We start from the raw sequence: 18,687 nt of genomic DNA on the forward strand, positions 1-18,687 counted from the left end.
GCCTGACAGGTCGCCGTAGGTCGCCTGCCATAGAGAAGCTGTGGACCCGTTCTAATAGGAGCGACACAAGTTGCTCCGACTTAGAAAAAGGGTCCAGAGCTTCTTTGGGGCGACCTGGAGCTACCTGCATTGACTTCAATGATATGAAGTCCGTGCCAGCCACTCCGAGGTCGCGGTGCGAGCTGCGCACCGCGACCTGTGAGGTCGCCCTGGCAAGTAGTGTCGCCCCAGTGTGAACGGGGCCTAAAGGTTCAGTGGTTTTTCCTTTTCTTTAATGACAAACATGCTATTTCTACCCTCTCTGTGCTGTGTTTTTGCACAAAGCTGCCCCGATCCTCTTCTTCTGGGGTCCCCTGCCGGCATTCCTGGCTTCTCCCCCTTGACCAATGCCTCCAAAAGCAAGCCATTTGCTATAGGAGCACTGGTGGGTGCTCATTTCCGAGCCCTGCTCTATGCATCCATAAGACATATAGAGCTGCAGCTTAGCCCAGCCCCCACCCTTTCTCCTCATTGACCCACTGGCCAATTAAATTACAGCAGTGGAAGCCATTGGCTTATTGTCTCAGCCAATGAGGAGAGAGAGACCTGGGACAGCTGAGGCTCCCTTGCACATTGCTGGATCAAAAGAAGGCTTGGGTGAGTATTATGGGGGACTGTGGGGGGAGCAGCACACAGAAGGTTTTTTATGCTATGCATAAAGGTAAAAAAAACCTTCAGCCTTTACAACCACTTTACGATCCTCAGGAACTGATATTTCCTACATTTCCATTTCTCTGCCAACGTCTCCAAATAGCTCCTCTGCCTGTAAAACTCTTTGTAGGAGAAATGATACAGATTTATATACACCTTACCAACAAGTACACATAACAAGTGTCACACTGCCACAAGACAGGTTTCTAAAGACTATCTACAATGCTCTCTATGAATTCCAGGGAATATCTTTTATTATATGAACTTTATTGTCCACTCACAAAGTGGGCGACATAACTGCAATCTTGCAAATAACAGAAGCTCATTGTTAGGGCTTACATCAGGGGTGTCCAAACTTTTTTTCAAAGAGGGCCAGATTTGATGAATTGAACATGCGTGAGGGCCGACCATTTTACCTGACATTCTTTGGACCATTCAAATTAAATACAATTTAACTATTTTATGCAAAGTTTATTGCAAACGGCATACTTTTCCTTTCATCACATGGATGACAAATCTAAACGGATGTTAAATCGCTCTGCCTTTCATATCTGAAGGCCAGATGAAAAAAAAATCCAGGAAGCTGAAATATATATCAGGAACATTGTAAAGTATATTACATATTATTGGTAATAAAGGTTGTCTGTCAACTTTTAAGTTAAAAAAAAATATGAACAGGAACACGCACATATAAGTATACATGTTGTATTCAAATATATTGATAACTGATTTAGACCAACTGACCTTAACTGAGATTTTACAATGCCTTCATCTCAATCCGGAGCATGCGTGCTCCCTAATCAGTCACACAAGGGTTAACCACATATAAGCGCTATATGAACCCACCGATGATGATTAATGATGGCAGCAAAAAAAGTCATGAATGATGCCAATGTATTTTTCCAAATTACCTATGGGGCCGTATTAAAGCAGCCCGGGGGCCGCATTTGGCCCACGGGCCGGACTTTGGGCATGCCTGGCTTACATACACTTTAATGATTTGTGAATACACGCATAGCTTGACTAAATGGTGTGAAGGGGCTGGAGAAACAGATTAACCACAATGGAGCTTGAGGGGTTTCAGTTACTACATAACAGGTGTTATTCAATATCGCTCTACACCATGGTCCATTGAATTTACACAAGAAAACTTGGAAGGCCTTAGTTAATAAATACCAACACAGTCATCCATGCCAAGCTCCTGTAGGACATACAGGCAGAGGAGCTCTTAATGACAAGGGGAAGAAATGTGTTATGAACTTCCTGTGAACTGGTAGCACTGCAGGTCACAGACTATATATACATGTGAGTTTGTTTTTTCCATAACCCATTGGCAATGTTATAACTCTAGACGCTCACAGGAACTCTCCTTCCTTTAGATGTATTCATAGAGGGATTCACAGTGTGTATCGTGTATATATATCCCTTATCACTGGCCTCAATTATCCAGACATCTGGAGTCATAGTTTTGATGGCCAAAAGGTATTTGGTCTTAGTAGAAAAAGAGTACATCTCGGAACAAATTAGTTTGCTCTGGCCAAAAGGGTTTTTGCCCGGAAGACAAGAACATGACCTAATTTAAGCATATTTTAAGCTGAGAAGGATTAAAGCAGAAGTAAACCTAAGTCTTCAAAAAACGCTGACAGGTAGACGTATTATGACAAAAGAGAGCCTGTATGTCTCCTCTCCTCTGTTCTAAATGCTTTTAACTGCCTGTCAGCTCAGTGTGCAGTCATGGCACAATTCTGTGCCAGAACTCCCATTATGATGGATGAAGACTCCAACCCAGAAGAAGACAGGGTGAAGATGGAAGCTCTGTGATGGACGGGATCGCTTGCTGTGTACATTTGCCATAATATGTAAATATGCAGTGCATGCTGGCACATTATGGCAATAAGTTCCTGGGGGCCAAAATGTTTTATTTTTTTTAAAGTAGAACTAAAAATATATGTTACATTTTAGCAAGGGGTTGTAGTTTGGGTTTTGTTTACATTGGTTGTCACTCAGTACTTAAAGTGATAAAACAAACTCTCCTGCGCTCGAGTGATGTCTGACGGAGTAAAAAGAGGTGCACTACGAACTCAGATGTTGAAAGAGCTCTCGGTCTTGCTGCCCCCTTCAGGATCTAGGGTATCCAGAACCAACTGGTAGAGAAGAAAAAAAGGAAAAGAGGGCGCACCGACCTAGTGCATTACCATAAAACCATTTATTAAAATATTAAAAAGTATACAGAATACTCACAAAACTGGTGTGATATATCACACATCAACATAACAAATGCAATCTCCAAGGTAGCCAAGGTCCCAAATGTGGCGAATAGGCATGCAGATGGTCGCATGGGGCTACTGTGGCTAGGCTGACGCGTTTCAGGGGCGAACCCCCTTCCTCAGAGCCATCTGCATGCCTATTCGCCACATTTGGGACCTTGGCTACCTTGGAGATTGCATTTGCTATGTTGATGTGTGATATATCACACCAGTTTTGTGAGTATTCTGTACACTTTTTAATATTTTAATAAATGGTTTTATGGTAATGCACTAGGTCGGTGCGCCCTCTTTTCCTTTTTCTCTTCTCTGTCACTCAGTACTTAGCAGTACTGCACCTGCTTTTTTGACATCTATGGGCTGCTGGTTGAAGCATCAATATGCAGCTGATTAGCTCAAATGTACCTGAGAGGAACCCATGGAAACAACACTGGAGCTTCAGATCTGCTGACTTTTGGAATGGATCATCTGATCTGCAGTCTGGTTTTTGTTACTGACCTAGGTGATAAAAGGGTGTAGGGGCCTTAATCTTAAAATCTCAGCTCCATTTTAAAGCTGAACTCCAGACAGGTATAAAGACACACACAAAGTCCGGTCTGTATTCATTAAAGGGGTTTTAAAGTCAGAAGGCTTTTTTATCTTAATGCAGTCTATGCATTAAGATAAAAAACCTGAGTCTAGCAGCCTCCCCAGCACCAACTAATACTTACCTGAGGTCCATCTCCCTCCAGCCATGTCCATGGGTCAGTCGGCCGTCCGGGACTTTCTCTCCTGTTTGGCTAACACACAGTTGTGGTGCCATTGGCTCCTCTGGCTGTCAAAGCCAGTTAGCCAATCAGGAGAGAGTGAGGGGGTGGGGCCGAACAGCAGCTCCGTGTCTGAATGGACACACAGAGCTGAAGTTCAACTCGGGTGCCCCCATAGCAAGCTGCTTGCTGTGGGGGCACTCAACAGGAGGTAAGGGCTAGGCGTAGCAATGAGGGACCCGAAAAGAGGAGGATCCAGGCCGCCCTGTGCAAAACCAACTGCACAGAGGAGGTAAGTATAACATGTTTGTTTTTTTAAAAACAAAAAACAAGACTTTACAATCACTTTAATACATCCTTAAATATATTTTTTAAGTAAATGAGAAGTCAGATGGCTGTAGTCCCAACAAAAGATCCAAGTGTACTTTATTCAATAATCCATAAGAGTAACACAATCACGAACATACAGACAGGGGAGGGAAGAGGTTGACGCATTTCACATGATAAAAATGCACTATAAAGTACACTTGCATCGTTCGTCGTTGGGAGTGCAGCCATTCGACTTGTTCATTGGATTTACTGCAGCTGTGGCAGGGAGTGCACCCTACTCTAGAGACCATACAGCAGTGCTGGGTCATCTATGACTTTGTTCGTTTGAATTCAATATTTTTTAAATACAAGCAGTCTAAGTGCAAATCCTTTGACAAGCAAAACAGTGACCTTCTATGTAATTCATCTGCGTATTTAGCGGTTTGCCTGGAGGTCCACTTTAAAGTAAATGTGACACAGCACTTTTCCTAATGATTATTGTATAATGCAGCTCTACATGTAAAGTAAGCATTCCACATACACAAAGCTTTATAAAGCATTCACTAAGTATCTTTTATGTGTCTTTATTTCTATGATCAAGTGACTGCCTCTAGGCTTTCTCAGCATAGCCATTGCAAATTGGTGGATCTGAAGACGTAGCTTCAACGTCACCCAGTGACATTGTGACTGAGGATATTATTAAGGTAAAAAAAAAAAAAATTAAAACAATTTCCTACTACCCAACCAAGTTTTCCAGCTGGTGAGTAAGTATTCATCAGCTGACCGTACACTGTATTGCTAGGATACTCCCTTTCAGAGTTGCTGTCAATCCAACGTACTAGGTAATAATAGCACAGGTGCATACTGTGCAGCACTTTGAGGAAATGCCAAATCTTATTCATTACTATAACTAGAAATATAAAGTGTCAGATTGTCCATAACAAGCACAAAAGTTATCTTGGTAATTATACACGTAATTCAAATTTACCTACTACTCTTCATGCTAAATACAGCACACACTGCCCAACTGCATTATACAGGTTACACCAGTCTTTCTCAACCTTTTTAACACCACCTTGAAATATCCTTCAGGTCTCAGGGAACCACTGCCAATATCTGCTATATCTACAGCTCAGGGTACATAAGTGTCAATGGTAAGTTGAGATATAGAAATAAATAAAAGAATTAAAATGTGGTGTGCGTGCCATTTTTGAAAGCAGGGCTCTTTATACCAAAAAATTATTTTCAGTGATAATTAAATCATAACAAGTATTTTTATTAGCCAAGAAATAAATGCAGATAGCAAACATTGTGGCGCTCCATCACATTGGTGGTTAGTAGGAAAGAGTCCCCTTATCCATAGTGATCAGCAAAATGCCCATTTAAATTGATAGTCAATGTAGGCAGGCCTCCTTAGATTGGTAGTCAGTGATAAACTCCCTTAGAATGGTGATCAGGACCCACTTAGATTTACGGTCATTGGGAGAAGTGCCTCTTACATTGGTGGCCAGTGGGAGCAAGGACCTCTTACACTAAAACTCAGTAGAATAATGCTTTTTACATTGGTAGTCTTTGAAAGGACATGTCCCTTAAATTGGTGGTCAGCGGGAATATTGTCCCCCTTACAGATATACACTTCGATTCCACAAAGAATCTTCACTACAAAAAGATTAAAGTTTTGGAATGGCTCAGCCAGAGCCTAGACCTGAATCCAATTGAAAATCTGTGGGGTGATCTGAAGAGGGCTGTGTACAGGAGATGCCCTCACACTCTGACAGATCTGTTTCTTTTGCAAAGAAGAGTGGGCAAATATTGCCAAGTGAAGATGTGCCATGCTGATAGACTCATACCCAAAAAGACTGAGTGCTGTAATAAAATCAAAAGGTGCTTCAACAAAGTATTATTTTAAGGGTATGCACACTTATGCAACCATATTATTTTAGTTTTTTATTTTTACTTCTCTCCACTAAAAAAAAAAAATCAGTTTGTCGTTCAACTGAGTTGTACAGTTTTTAGGTCACATTAAAGGAGGAAAAAGTTTTGAAATGATTTATCTTTGTCTCATTTTTTTAAATCACAGAAACCTGACATTTTAACAGAGGTGCGAAGGCTTTTTATATCCACTCTATAGATAGCTAAAGGCATAACTGGTGTCAGTAATTACTTATCTATAGGTCAGAAATTGTGCAAGGAAACCCCTAAGGTTCTATGAAATCCTGGCTGGGATAGGCTGAGTTCCACTTTAAAATAGGTTCCAATAAAAAACAAAAAAATTATAATATTGCATGAACCTAAAATGGCTGTTGGAATTTATCATAATTGGGTCTCCGCTTTCCACAACTTCCCAGATTTCATCAAATCAAGACACTGTGATCTCAAATTTTACTGACAGTGCCACCATCTGGTGACTCCCAGATTACAACCTTCTCATTCACATATTTAGTTACTGTGCTGTCTATATCTGTCTGAACATGAGAGTAGTCAGATGAGACATGACATTAACATGGAAGCTGTGAGAGATAGAAAACCTTTAATTTTAGTACATCATGTGCACAGTGAACAGAATTGTGGGCATATAGCTAAATTCACAACAGAAATGCTTATGTGTAAAATGTTTAAAAAAATTGTAAATCTGTTTGTCCAGAATCATTACTTTGGTGCTCCTTCAAGTCAGCATGTCCAATCTCCTGACCTCACCTTTGTTCACATAAGTTAAGCAACTACGACCTTCCAAACAAAATAAGGTGAATGAACCACCTTTCTCCTGTGCTCAGACAACAAGGCTCCCCGACTACTCTTCCCACGGGACTTTACAAATGGCGTCTTGGATGGCTACGGTCTTGCTGCCCTAAAGGACTTGGGCAGTCCAACAGTACTGCAAATAAAAAACACAAAAAAGGGCGCACCGACCTAGCGCGTTATCCTCAATATTAGCTTTATTGTAAAAACATAAAAATGGCTACTTACAAACACAGGTGAAAATCGATCATATCGAACTCAAGAGCCTCAGAGGGCTCCGAGGAAGAGGCGTATGCCTCGAAACGTGTCAGCCGTCATCTAAATAGGACAATGGACAATCGTATGGACTTCTCCTGATACTCAAGCTCTTGAGTTCGATATGATCGATTTTCACCTGTGTTTGTGAGTAGCCATTTTTATGTTTTTACAATAAAGCCAATATTGAGGATAATACGCTAGGTCGGTGCGCCCTTTTTTGTGTTTTTTATTTGAACTACAACCTTCCAGCTGTTGTGGAACTACACATCCCATGAGGTATTTTAAAACCCTGACATTCACAGACATGACAAGGCATGATGGTGTTTGTAGTTCCTAAACAACTGGAGGGCCATAGTGTGAAGAGCCTTGGTCTATGAGGTCATCCTCTTGTCATCAAGCTCCCTGGTTTAGATTGATGCCAAAATGTGTAATACAGTGGAAAATGACTGACTTACAGTGCTTCCAATTTTTCACTCCAAATAAAGCAAAGATATATATTTTTTATTGAATACAGGCGGCCCCCGGGTTACAAACATCCGACTTACAAACGACTCCTACTTACAAATGGAGAGAGACAACAGAAAGTGAGGAGAAATCTACCCCTAGGAAGGGAAATTCACTCCTGTAATGGGAAAAAGGTATCTCCACTGAAGCTTTATCACTAATCCTGGTTTCCACAACAACCCAACATTTTCAAAATCCATTTGTCATGGGGACGGAAAGTGGGGTGAAATCTTCTGAACAGGGGTACAGACAGCAAAACAAATGATACAGGGATGTTAATCCTTCCTTATGCTATCCAAAAAACTTAAAAATATTCTTTTGGCTGGAGCTAAACTTAAAAAATGTACCTGTTCCGACTTACAAACAAATTCGACTTAAGAACAAACCTACAGTCCCTATCTTGTTTGTAACCCGGGGACCGCCTGTATGTAACTGGATGAATCAGTGATGCCTACAGTACTGCTGTCTCTTAAATAGAAATCTGTACTCTTTTCCCAATACTAAAGCATATAAAACAACAGTGACAATAGTAAAAAAAAATTGACTTACTTCATAGGTTTGAACAAGGCTTGCCCATAATTTTGGAAAGTCAAAATAAGTTTGAGTTGGGTACCTCCCGATTTCATTGCTAGTAAAAAAGGAAAAAAGAGAGAAAAATCAATAATCTTTTATACCCATAACGGCTTTTTTTTTTTTTTCATCTCACATTTTCTTGTTTCATTTTGGCAGAGCGGTGCTGACAGCGTAAAGCACCACTGAAGGTACAGGGACTGGTACAAGGCTCAGCGATTAGCTAAACAGCTCATTACAGATCTCCTGTAATGTCATGTTTTCAGACATATCTTGCAGTGAATTACCCGGTCCAGATTACACATGAAAAGCACACTTTGATTTCTAGCTAAAACATGTCTTCCACTAACTCTAACCTGCTGACACCCCCAGCTGATTGTGATTTTCTTGAAAAGTGGTGTTTATTCTCAGAAAAACTATCATTACGGATGATTGTGTAGCTTAAAACATAATTATCGGTTTTCATATGCAGAGCACATGCTTTAAACAAGTGTTTGTGCATCACCATTCACAAAGGATTGCTGGACTAACAATATATGAGTAACCTGATGTGTAATATAATATTCATGGATATATGGGGAAAAAAAAACACCTGCCTTGGCAGCACCATCACAGTATTAGTTGTTGTAATTTAAATAGAGGAAGAAAGGAAAGTTTAGAAACGCTGAAGCCCTGCAGTGACCAAGTCAGCACCACATTCCAGAAAAGAACATTGTAGAAAAAATAGCAACTAGTGGGACTTTAAAGGTGCTGAGGGTCCTCTCAGATATATGAAATAAGAGAATATATGTAAATACAAGCAATATGTAGATACAAAAAATTCTAGTAGCGCAAAAAAGAATGATAAGCTCACTCCCCAATCACATTCACTGAAAACTTGTAAAGACTGTAGACATAAATATAAAAAATATATATAAAAAATAGTCCCAGCATGAATCAGTCCACCAAAGCAGCGTTGAAAAACATATGACAAATAGCGATATTCACACTGATGTATCCCTTGAAAGATCCTAATCGGTGCAGAAATAAAGGATCACCTTGACCACCACCACTGTGCTCTGAAGGGGGGAAGGTAATGCACACTCACCGACTTCACTGGCCCAGTGATTCTCACCACTGAGCAAACAAGCCACAATACAGCCACTACCACTCGGGCTTCCGGATTGGGACCAATCAGACCAATGACAGGCTCTGCTGCATCCACTTGGGGTTCCGGGATGGGGCCGATAATGGGCTCAATCAAGTAAATGGACATGCAAGGGAAGGAAGGAATAGAGCTCCACTAGTGTGATAACGTATAATACTGGCTTTATTCCAAAATACACAATACATCACACTCACATGACATCAGTTGAATATTCGCATGACCGGAGGTGTATACCCATCGGGACCCGTATCCTGACTCCACGCCGCGGATCGCGCCTTCCGGGTGCTCACTCTCCTCGTACACTCTGACTTGGTTACGCCGCCTGGCCACGCCCCGACGCGTTTCGTACTTCCGACTTCCTCACGGGGGCGTGGCCACGGCGGTAAGGCAGCAAACTAAATACCTACGACTCTCCGCCCATCCGGGCGGGGCCGTGGTGTACGCAATTTGTCAATGGCTGAGCACTTCCTGTTCCGGACGGACACCAATAGACGCGGTTGCCTAGCAACCACGACTCCCGTGAATCTTGGTCAAATCTTTCTCATGCCCGCTCCCAGTACCATATTAAGAGACTACAATGTGCCTCGTAAAGCTATCAAGCTAAAAATCACGGTACCACGGGTAATGAGGCGTCTCACTATGAACAGGAGAAATGCATACCGCCATAGATTGTGCTGCATTCAATAATTCCTAATTGTGCCATATAGTGAATCATAATAAATGCACACATCATTAAGCAATAATATTAGCACCACTGTTGTCATTGTACCTCAATCCAACAAGAAATACTAATAAAATTAAAATAAAATAGAATAAAAATACACCTCAAAAGGTGATCAATATAATATATACTAATACATCATATATCACGTGTAAAATATATACTACAGTGAATACAGTAGAACCGAGATCATCAAAAACAGTACAGAAATAACTCAGAAAACCTTTCAAAATTATTTAAAAATATTAAAAATATTATTAAAAATAATTTAAAATATTTTTAAAATATATATAAACCAAAAAATAACTACTTAATAAAATTAGTTACGAATCACTTATAAAGCAATTTAAGTCCAATTCGATGTTTAGGCCAATCGGGCTGAGAGATTGAGTCATATATATCCATTTAGTTTCACACTTGGATAGCTCTCTCACCCAATTGGCCCCCCTCCAGGATGGCGTGACACGTTCTATGCCCCAGAACTGTAGGCAACTAGGGTCACGTTGGTGGTGTGACCGAAAATGAGCCGGCACACTGTGTTCTTTTTTGCCTTTAATGATGTTAGAAATATGCTCACCAACCCTTATACTCAGGGTGCGTTTTGTGCGGCCTATATATATCAGTTTGCAAGGACACATTAATGCGTAAACCACATGAGTGGTATCGCATGTGATTAGATGTTTAACATCAAACTCCTTATCAATGGCCTGCACATAGAAGGAATCCCGTCTTCTTAGGTTCATGGTAGTGAAGGAACACGTCCTGCACCTCCCACACATATGGAACCCTCGCCGACCTGGGAAAAAGGAGGTATTTGGTGCATCAAGCACCTTTTTTACAACCCTATCCCCGAAATTCGGGGCTTTCCGATATATAAAAATAGGGACCTCCGGCAGAACAGGGCCCAATGTGGTGTCCATACGCAGAATGTGCCAATGTGATTTAAATATGGCCTCTACTTTTTTGTAATCCTCGGAGTAATCGGATAAGAAGCTCCATTGCCTGTCATCCGACTCACCCCGGGACCCTGTACTATTCTGCAGGCATGTGGACCTGGGGATCTCTAGAATATTCTTTATCTCCCTATCCAAAATCTCTTCTTTATAACCTTTTTGGACAAATCTATCCTTCAGTACACCTGCCTGAGATACAAAGTCCTCATCACGCGTGCAATTGCGTCTCACCCGCATGAATTGCCCGCGTGGGATGTTGCGTAGCCAGTTTGGGTGGTGGCCACTCTGAATTGATAGATAGCTATTTCTGTCAGTAGTTTTAAAAAAGACAGTTGTAGTTAGCTTCCCTAATACTTTTTTAATATTCACATCCAAGAAATGGATTTCAGATTGGCTCCAATGGAAATCCAATTGGATGTTATTGGGGTTGTTGTTCAGATGACTCATGAACTCGATCAAAGATTCCTCCGTATCGTTCCAGATAAATATAATATCATCAATAAATCTCCTATAGTAGAGGAGGGACGGCCTCTCTCTACTAAAGATGTACTTATCTTCCCATTCTGCCATGAAGAGGTTGGCGAGGCTGGGAGCGAACTTCGCTCCCATAGCCACGCCCCTCTTCTGGCTATAGAAATTTTGCTGATACCAAAAGTAGTTATGCCCCAGACAAAAGTCTAGGGCATTACGGATAAATACCTTTTGGTCAAATGGCAGGTCATCACGCTTGCTCAAAGCCCAGTTCAATGCTAATAGGGCATCATCATGTTGGATGATGGTATAGAGGGACGACACGTCCGCCGTCACTAGAAAGGCGGACGAGTCGTCCCCCAAGACCACATCATCCAAAGACATGAGCAAGTCCTTGGTATCCTTCAAAAAAGCCTTAGTGCTCCTCACACTAGGCTGTAGAAAGGTATCCAAGTATTGACCCAGTCTTGCACATACTGACCCAATACCGTTTACTATTGGACGTGGCGGTGGGCACTCAGTGTCTTTGTGGACCTTTGGGAGTGTGTACACTATGGGTATGCGGCAGGCACTAGGTGTCAAAAAGTTTTTCTCCTTCTTGGTTAAAACATGCTTAGTGTAGCCTTGCTGCACCAAGGTTTTCAGATCCGTTACAAAATCCCCTGTCGGATCCTTAGGCAATAACTTATATGTTGTCCTGTCCGCCAGCATCTCCCGTAGTTGATTATGGTACATCCCCTGGTCCATTATGACTACTCCTCCTCCCTTGTCTGCCGGTCGGATAATGATATCCTTCCGTTCTTCAAGGGCGTCGAGGCCTTCCTGTATGTGCATACTCCTTCTTTTCACTGAATGGTCAATAGGCATTGTTTGGAGATCCCTCAGTACCAAATTTCTGAACACCTCCACTGATTGGTTGTTCCTTACTGGGGGATTCCAAATTGATTTGTTCCGCAAACCACTATTAACCATACCAGTGGCATTGGTATTGCTTACAGATGTAATGGGATTATTGATAAGGTATTTTTTGATGTTTACTTTGCGTATAAACTTATGGGTATCAATATACGTATTAAATTTATTGATGGTACGTCTTGGAGCACACTTGAGGCCTTGGTCGAGAATATATAACTCCTTATCAGATAAACTAACTGAGCTGCTTCGCGGTCGGAGGAACCTAGAACCCCTACTACGAATGGTAGAACTTGGCCACAAACGGGAACTCCCCTTGGTGTACAACGTTGGACAGGTCCCCCTATCAGGGGACAAAATAAGGAGAGAGGGAGAAGCCGTAGTAATAGGGGCAACACTAGAGGTAACCTCCATGGTAACCAAGTTAACACCTACAATCACTACCAACCACTAAGTGGGTTGGGTGATAATGCAGGAGAAACCCCACGGAACCAACCTTTTTTAGGGAGGGGCAGGGGGAGGGGGAGAGGTCGACGTCGGCCTCAAACCCGAGGTTACCAGGGAGAATACCGTGGAAACATCAATCAAAATCAAAACACAAACCCCAACGAGGAGTTAGAGCAGGAAGACGGATCCAGCTCAAGAAAAAGAAGACGGGAATGATAGGTCAGGGGATTTATAATATCAGCTCAGTTAGTTTATCTGATAAGGAGTTATATATTCTCGACCAAGGCCTCAAGTGTGCTCCAAGACGTACCATCAATAAATTTAATACGTATATTGATACCCATAAGTTTATACGCAAAGTAAACATCAAAAAATACCTTATCAATAATCCCATTACATCTGTAAGCAATACCAATGCCACTGGTATGGTTAATAGTGGTTTGCGGAACAAATCAATTTGGAATCCCCCAGTAAGGAACAACCAATCAGTGGAGGTGTTCAGAAATTTGGTACTGAGGGATCTCCAAACAATGCCTATTGACCATTCAGTGAAAAGAAGGAGTATGCACATACAGGAAGGCCTCGACGCCCTTGAAGAACGGAAGGATATCATTATCCGACCGGCAGACAAGGGAGGAGGAGTAGTCATAATGGACCAGGGGATGTACCATAATCAACTACGGGAGATGCTGGCGGACAGGACAACATATAAGTTATTGCCTAAGGATCCGACAGGGGATTTTGTAACGGATCTGAAAACCTTGGTGCAGCAAGGCTACACTAAGCATGTTTTAACCAAGAAGGAGAAAAACTTTTTGACACCTAGTGCCTGCCGCATACCCATAGTGTACACACTCCCAAAGGTCCACAAAGACACTGAGTGCCCACCGCCACGTCCAATAGTAAACGGTATTGGGTCAGTATGTGCAAGACTGGGTCAATACTTGGATACCTTTCTACAGCCTAGTGTGAGGAGCACTAAGGCTTTTTTGAAGGATACCAAGGACTTGCTCATGTCTTTGGATGATGTGGTCTTGGGGGACGACTCGTCCGCCTTTCTAGTGACGGCGGACGTGTCGTCCCTCTATACCATCATCCAACATGATGATGCCCTATTAGCATTGAACTGGGCTTTGAGCAAGCGTGATGACCTGCCATTTGACCAAAAGGTATTTATCCGTAATGCCCTAGACTTTTGTCTGGGGCATAACTACTTTTGGTATCAGCAAAATTTCTATAGCCAGAAGAGGGGCGTGGCTATGGGAGCGAAGTTCGCTCCCAGCCTCGCCAACCTCTTCATGGCAGAATGGGAAGATAAGTACATCTTTAGTAGAGAGAGGCCGTCCCTCCTCTACTATAGGAGATTTATTGATGATATTATATTTATCTGGAACGATACGGAGGAATCTTTGATCGAGTTCATGAGTCATCTGAACAACAACCCCAATAACATCCAATTGGATTTCCATTGGAGCCAATCTGAAATCCATTTCTTGGATGTGAATATTAAAAAAGTATTAGGGAAGCTAACTACAACTGTCTTTTTTAAAACTACTGACAGAAATAGCTATCTATCAATTCAGAGTGGCCACCACCCAAACTGGCTACGCAACATCCCACGCGGGCAATTCATGCGGGTGAGACGCAATTGCACGCGTGATGAGGACTTTGTATCTCAGGCAGGTGTACTGAAGGATAGATTTGTCCAAAAAGGTTATAAAGAAGAGATTTTGGATAGGGAGATAAAGAATATTCTAGAGATCCCCAGGTCCACATGCCTGCAGAATAGTACAGGGTCCCGGGGTGAGTCGGATGACAGGCAATGGAGCTTCTTATCCGATTACTCCGAGGATTACAAAAAAGTAGAGGCCATATTTAAATCACATTGGCACATTCTGCGTATGGACACCACATTGGGCCCTGTTCTGCCGGAGGTCCCTATTTTTATATATCGGAAAGCCCCGAATTTCGGGGATAGGGTTGTAAAAAAGGTGCTTGATGCACCAAATACCTCCTTTTTCCCAGGTCGGCGAGGGTTCCATATGTGTGGGAGGTGCAGGACGTGTTCCTTCACTACCATGAACCTAAGAAGACGGGATTCCTTCTATGTGCAGGCCATTGATAAGGAGTTTGATGTTAAACATCTAATCACATGCGATACCACTCATGTGGTTTACGCATTAATGTGTCCTTGCAAACTGATATATATAGGCCGCACAAAACGCACCCTGAGTATAAGGGTTGGTGAGCATATTTCTAACATCATTAAAGGCAAAAAAGAACACAGTGTGCCGGCTCATTTTCGGTCACACCACCAACGTGACCCTAGTTGCCTACAGTTCTGGGGCATAGAACGTGTCACGCCATCCTGGAGGGGGGCCAATTGGGTGAGAGAGCTATCCAAGTGTGAAACTAAATGGATATATATGACTCAATCTCTCAGCCCGATTGGCCTAAACATGGAATTGGACTTAAATTGCTTTATAAGTGATTCGTAACTAATTTTATTAAGTAGTTATTTTTTGGTTTATATATATTTTAAAAATATTTTAAATTATTTTTAATAATATTTTTAATATTTTTAAATAATTTTGAAAGGTTTTCTGAGTTATTTCTGTACTGTTTTTGATGATCTCGGTTCTACTGTATTCACTGTAGTATATATTTTACACGTGATATATGATGTATTAGTATATATTATATTGATCACCTTTTGAGGTGTATTTTTATTCTATTTTATTTTAATTTTATTAGTATTTCTTGTTGGATTGAGGTACAATGACAACAGTGGTGCTAATATTATTGCTTAATGATGTGTGCATTTATTATGATTCACTATATGGCACAATTAGGAATTATTGAATGCAGCACAATCTATGGCGGTATGCATTTCTCCTGTTCATAGTGAGACGCCTCATTACCCGTGGTACCGTGATTTTTAGCTTGATAGCTTTACGAGGCACATTGTAGTCTCTTAATATGGTACTGGGAGCGGGCATGAGAAAGATTTGACCAAGATTCACGGGAGTCGTGGTTGCTAGGCAACCGCGTCTATTGGTGTCCGTCCGGAACAGGAAGTGCTCAGCCATTGACAAATTGCGTACACCACGGCCCCGCCCGGATGGGCGGAGAGTCGTAGGTATTTAGTTTGCTGCCTTACCGCCGTGGCCACGCCCCCGTGAGGAAGTCGGAAGTACGAAACGCGTCGGGGCGTGGCCAGGCGGCGTAACCAAGTCAGAGTGTACGAGGAGAGTGAGCACCCGGAAGGCGCGATCCGCGGCGTGGAGTCAGGATACGGGTCCCGATGGGTATACACCTCCGGTCATGCGAATATTCAACTGATGTCATGTGAGTGTGATGTATTGTGTATTTTGGAATAAAGCCAGTATTATACGTTATCACACTAGTGGAGCTCTATTCCTTCCTTCCCTTGCATGTCCATTTACTTGATTGAGCCCATTATCGGCCCCATCCCGGAACCCCAAGTGGATGCAGCAGAGCCTGTCATTGGTCTGATTGGTCCCAATCCGGAAGCCCGAGTGGTAGTGGCTGTATTGTGGCTTGTTTGCTCAGTGGTGAGAATCACTGGGCCAGTGAAGTCGGTGAGTGTGCATTACCTTCCCCCCTTCAGAGCACAGTGGTGGTGGTCAAGGTGATCCTTTATTTCTGCACCGATTAGGATCTTTCAAGGGATACATCAGTGTGAATATCGCTATTTGTCATATGTTTTTCAACGCTGCTTTGGTGGACTGATTCATGCTGGGACTATTTTTTATATATATTTTTTATATTTATGTCTACAGTCTTTACAAGTTTTCAGTGAATGTGATTGGGGAGTGAGCTTATCATTCTTTTTTGCGCTACTAGAATTTTTTGTATCTACATATTGCTTGTATTTACATATATTCTCTTATTTCATGTTATTTTATCAAGTAGCAGCATTTGTTATCACACTATATTAGAGGTAGGTATCCTCTCTAAGCGCTTGGTTGCTTGCAAACTAGTGTTGGTTCCGGGTTGTGTGTAAGCTATCTATATCCTCTCAGATATAATTAGCAGTACGCAATCATTCATAAAAAACAATCTTTATTATACAGAAATTTAAAAGCTTTTAAATAGCGTTCGTCGCTATTCCACGAGCATGCGTAATTTTAAAGCGTGACATGTTTGGTAACTATTTACTCGCCGTAACATCATCTTTCACATTTTACAAAAAAATTGGGTAAATATTGTGGGTTTTTTTTTTTTTTTACTCATAAAATTAACTTTTTTCCAAAAAATTTCATTTGCAAAATGCTGCACGAATACCATGTGACATATAAAATTGCGACAATCGCCATGTTATTCCCTAGGTTCTCTCTAAAAAAAAAAAAAGTACAATGTTTGGGGGGGGGGGGGGTCTAAATAATTTTCTAGCAAAAAAATACTGATTTAAACTTGCAAGCAAAAAGTGCCAGAAAAAGCCTGGTCGGCAAGTGGCTAATCATGTAGATGAGCATTAAGTAAATCCTCCACAAATCTGGGAAAGGTTATCTGAAGTGATGATCAACTGATCCAGAGATATACTGTATGTGGCCGAGTACTGTTTGGTCTTACCCTCTCCATCCTCCTGAGCATCCCATCTTACTGGTCCTTCAGAGCTACACTATGTTTTCAAAAGTGTTGGGACGCCTGCCTTTACACACACATGAACTTTAATGGCTTCCAAGTCTTAGTCCGTAGGGTTCAATATTAAGCTGGCTCACCCTTTGCAGTATAACAGCTTCAACTCTTCTAGGAAGGCTATCTGCTTCTGGAAGAATGGTCAAACATTCCCATAGACACACTCCTAAACCTTGTGGACAGCCTTCCCAAAAGAGTTGAAGCTGTTATAGCTGCAAAGGGTGGGCCAACTCAGTATTGAACCCTACAGACTAAGACTGGGATGCCTTCACGTAAAGTTCATGTGCGTGTAAAGGCAGGCGTACCAATACTTTTGACAATAAAGTGTAAGTCACACCACTGTTCCTAAAGGATCACTAAGGAGATAATTTATCCATTTCTGTGGCTTTACTGACTCGCTGGGAAACTTTAGAGAAATTTGGTTACTGACAAGGAAGGAAAAACTCTGTTCTGTCGGCTGGGGAGGAATGTCTTAGACGTAGTTGAAAGTTTTCTGTGTTGTGGGAGAGTTACCAGCAGTCGCAGAACTGATATTTTGAAGTAAGCTTAACCGGACACCTGAACTCCCAAATACAGAGTATTCAGAGATGGGAGAAGATATCTGAATGTAATCTCAGCTGACTATCTCTGTTTTTTTTCTGCAGGTAATGGTTATGCTTTTATGGTTTTAGGTCCTTGGTTTTAATTCTGGGTTTACGCTGAGGGAAATGCATCAGGACAGAAATGTAGGAGCTTACATGGCAGGTTTGCTTTTGAGGGTACAAATTTGAGGACTGTCATCCTCATCCTTGCATTGCTAGTCACTGGTAGCAAGCACACAGCTGGATAAGTGGGAGAACATCTTGTCTGCATACTAAGACTGATACAGCAAGCATAGGAAAACCTGTAGAGAGATATAGGCAGGCTGCCTTTAATAACGTCCTGCTGAAAATGCTAGTTCAAAAAAAATGAAGAGATTTCCAGTCTTTTTGCTATTTGCCTATCTCTCATGATGATCCTCCTATTTAAATATTGAGTCACTTAGTAAGGCCCCTTTCACACTAGCGGGCCGTTCAGATTCGCCTGTCAGTTTTTCAGGCCGATCTGAACGGATGCCCCATGCATCTCTATGGGGCATCGGATGTCAGCCGAGACATGTCCGCTGACATCCGATCTGATTCGGTCCGTCAAATCTGGACGGATGGAAACCCTATTTCATTGGATCGGATGAGAACGGACAGGCGGTCTGTTCTCATTTGATTCCCCCATAGAGAACAACGGGGACCTGACAGCTTTGTCTCTGCACACAGTGCGG

The 18,687-nt window shown here is 42.0% G+C and overlaps 1 protein-coding gene across 1 annotated transcript in view; it reads right to left on the minus strand.

Annotated features, from left to right (window-relative positions):
• Window positions 1-18,687, minus strand: part of FAM20C (FAM20C golgi associated secretory pathway kinase) — a 303,400-nt gene that overhangs the window by 218,606 nt on the left and 66,107 nt on the right. The window contains exon 3 of the mRNA XM_082260651.1: window positions 8,060-8,138. Within this exon, the coding sequence (XP_082116777.1) occupies window positions 8,060-8,138 (79 nt within the window). The remainder of the gene's footprint in view (window positions 1-8,059; window positions 8,139-18,687) is intronic.

This window comes from Pelophylax lessonae (assembly GCF_965119305.1).
Source record: "Pelophylax lessonae genome assembly, chromosome: 6".
In the NCBI taxonomy this organism is placed as follows: Eukaryota; Metazoa; Chordata; class Amphibia; order Anura; family Ranidae; genus Pelophylax; species Pelophylax lessonae.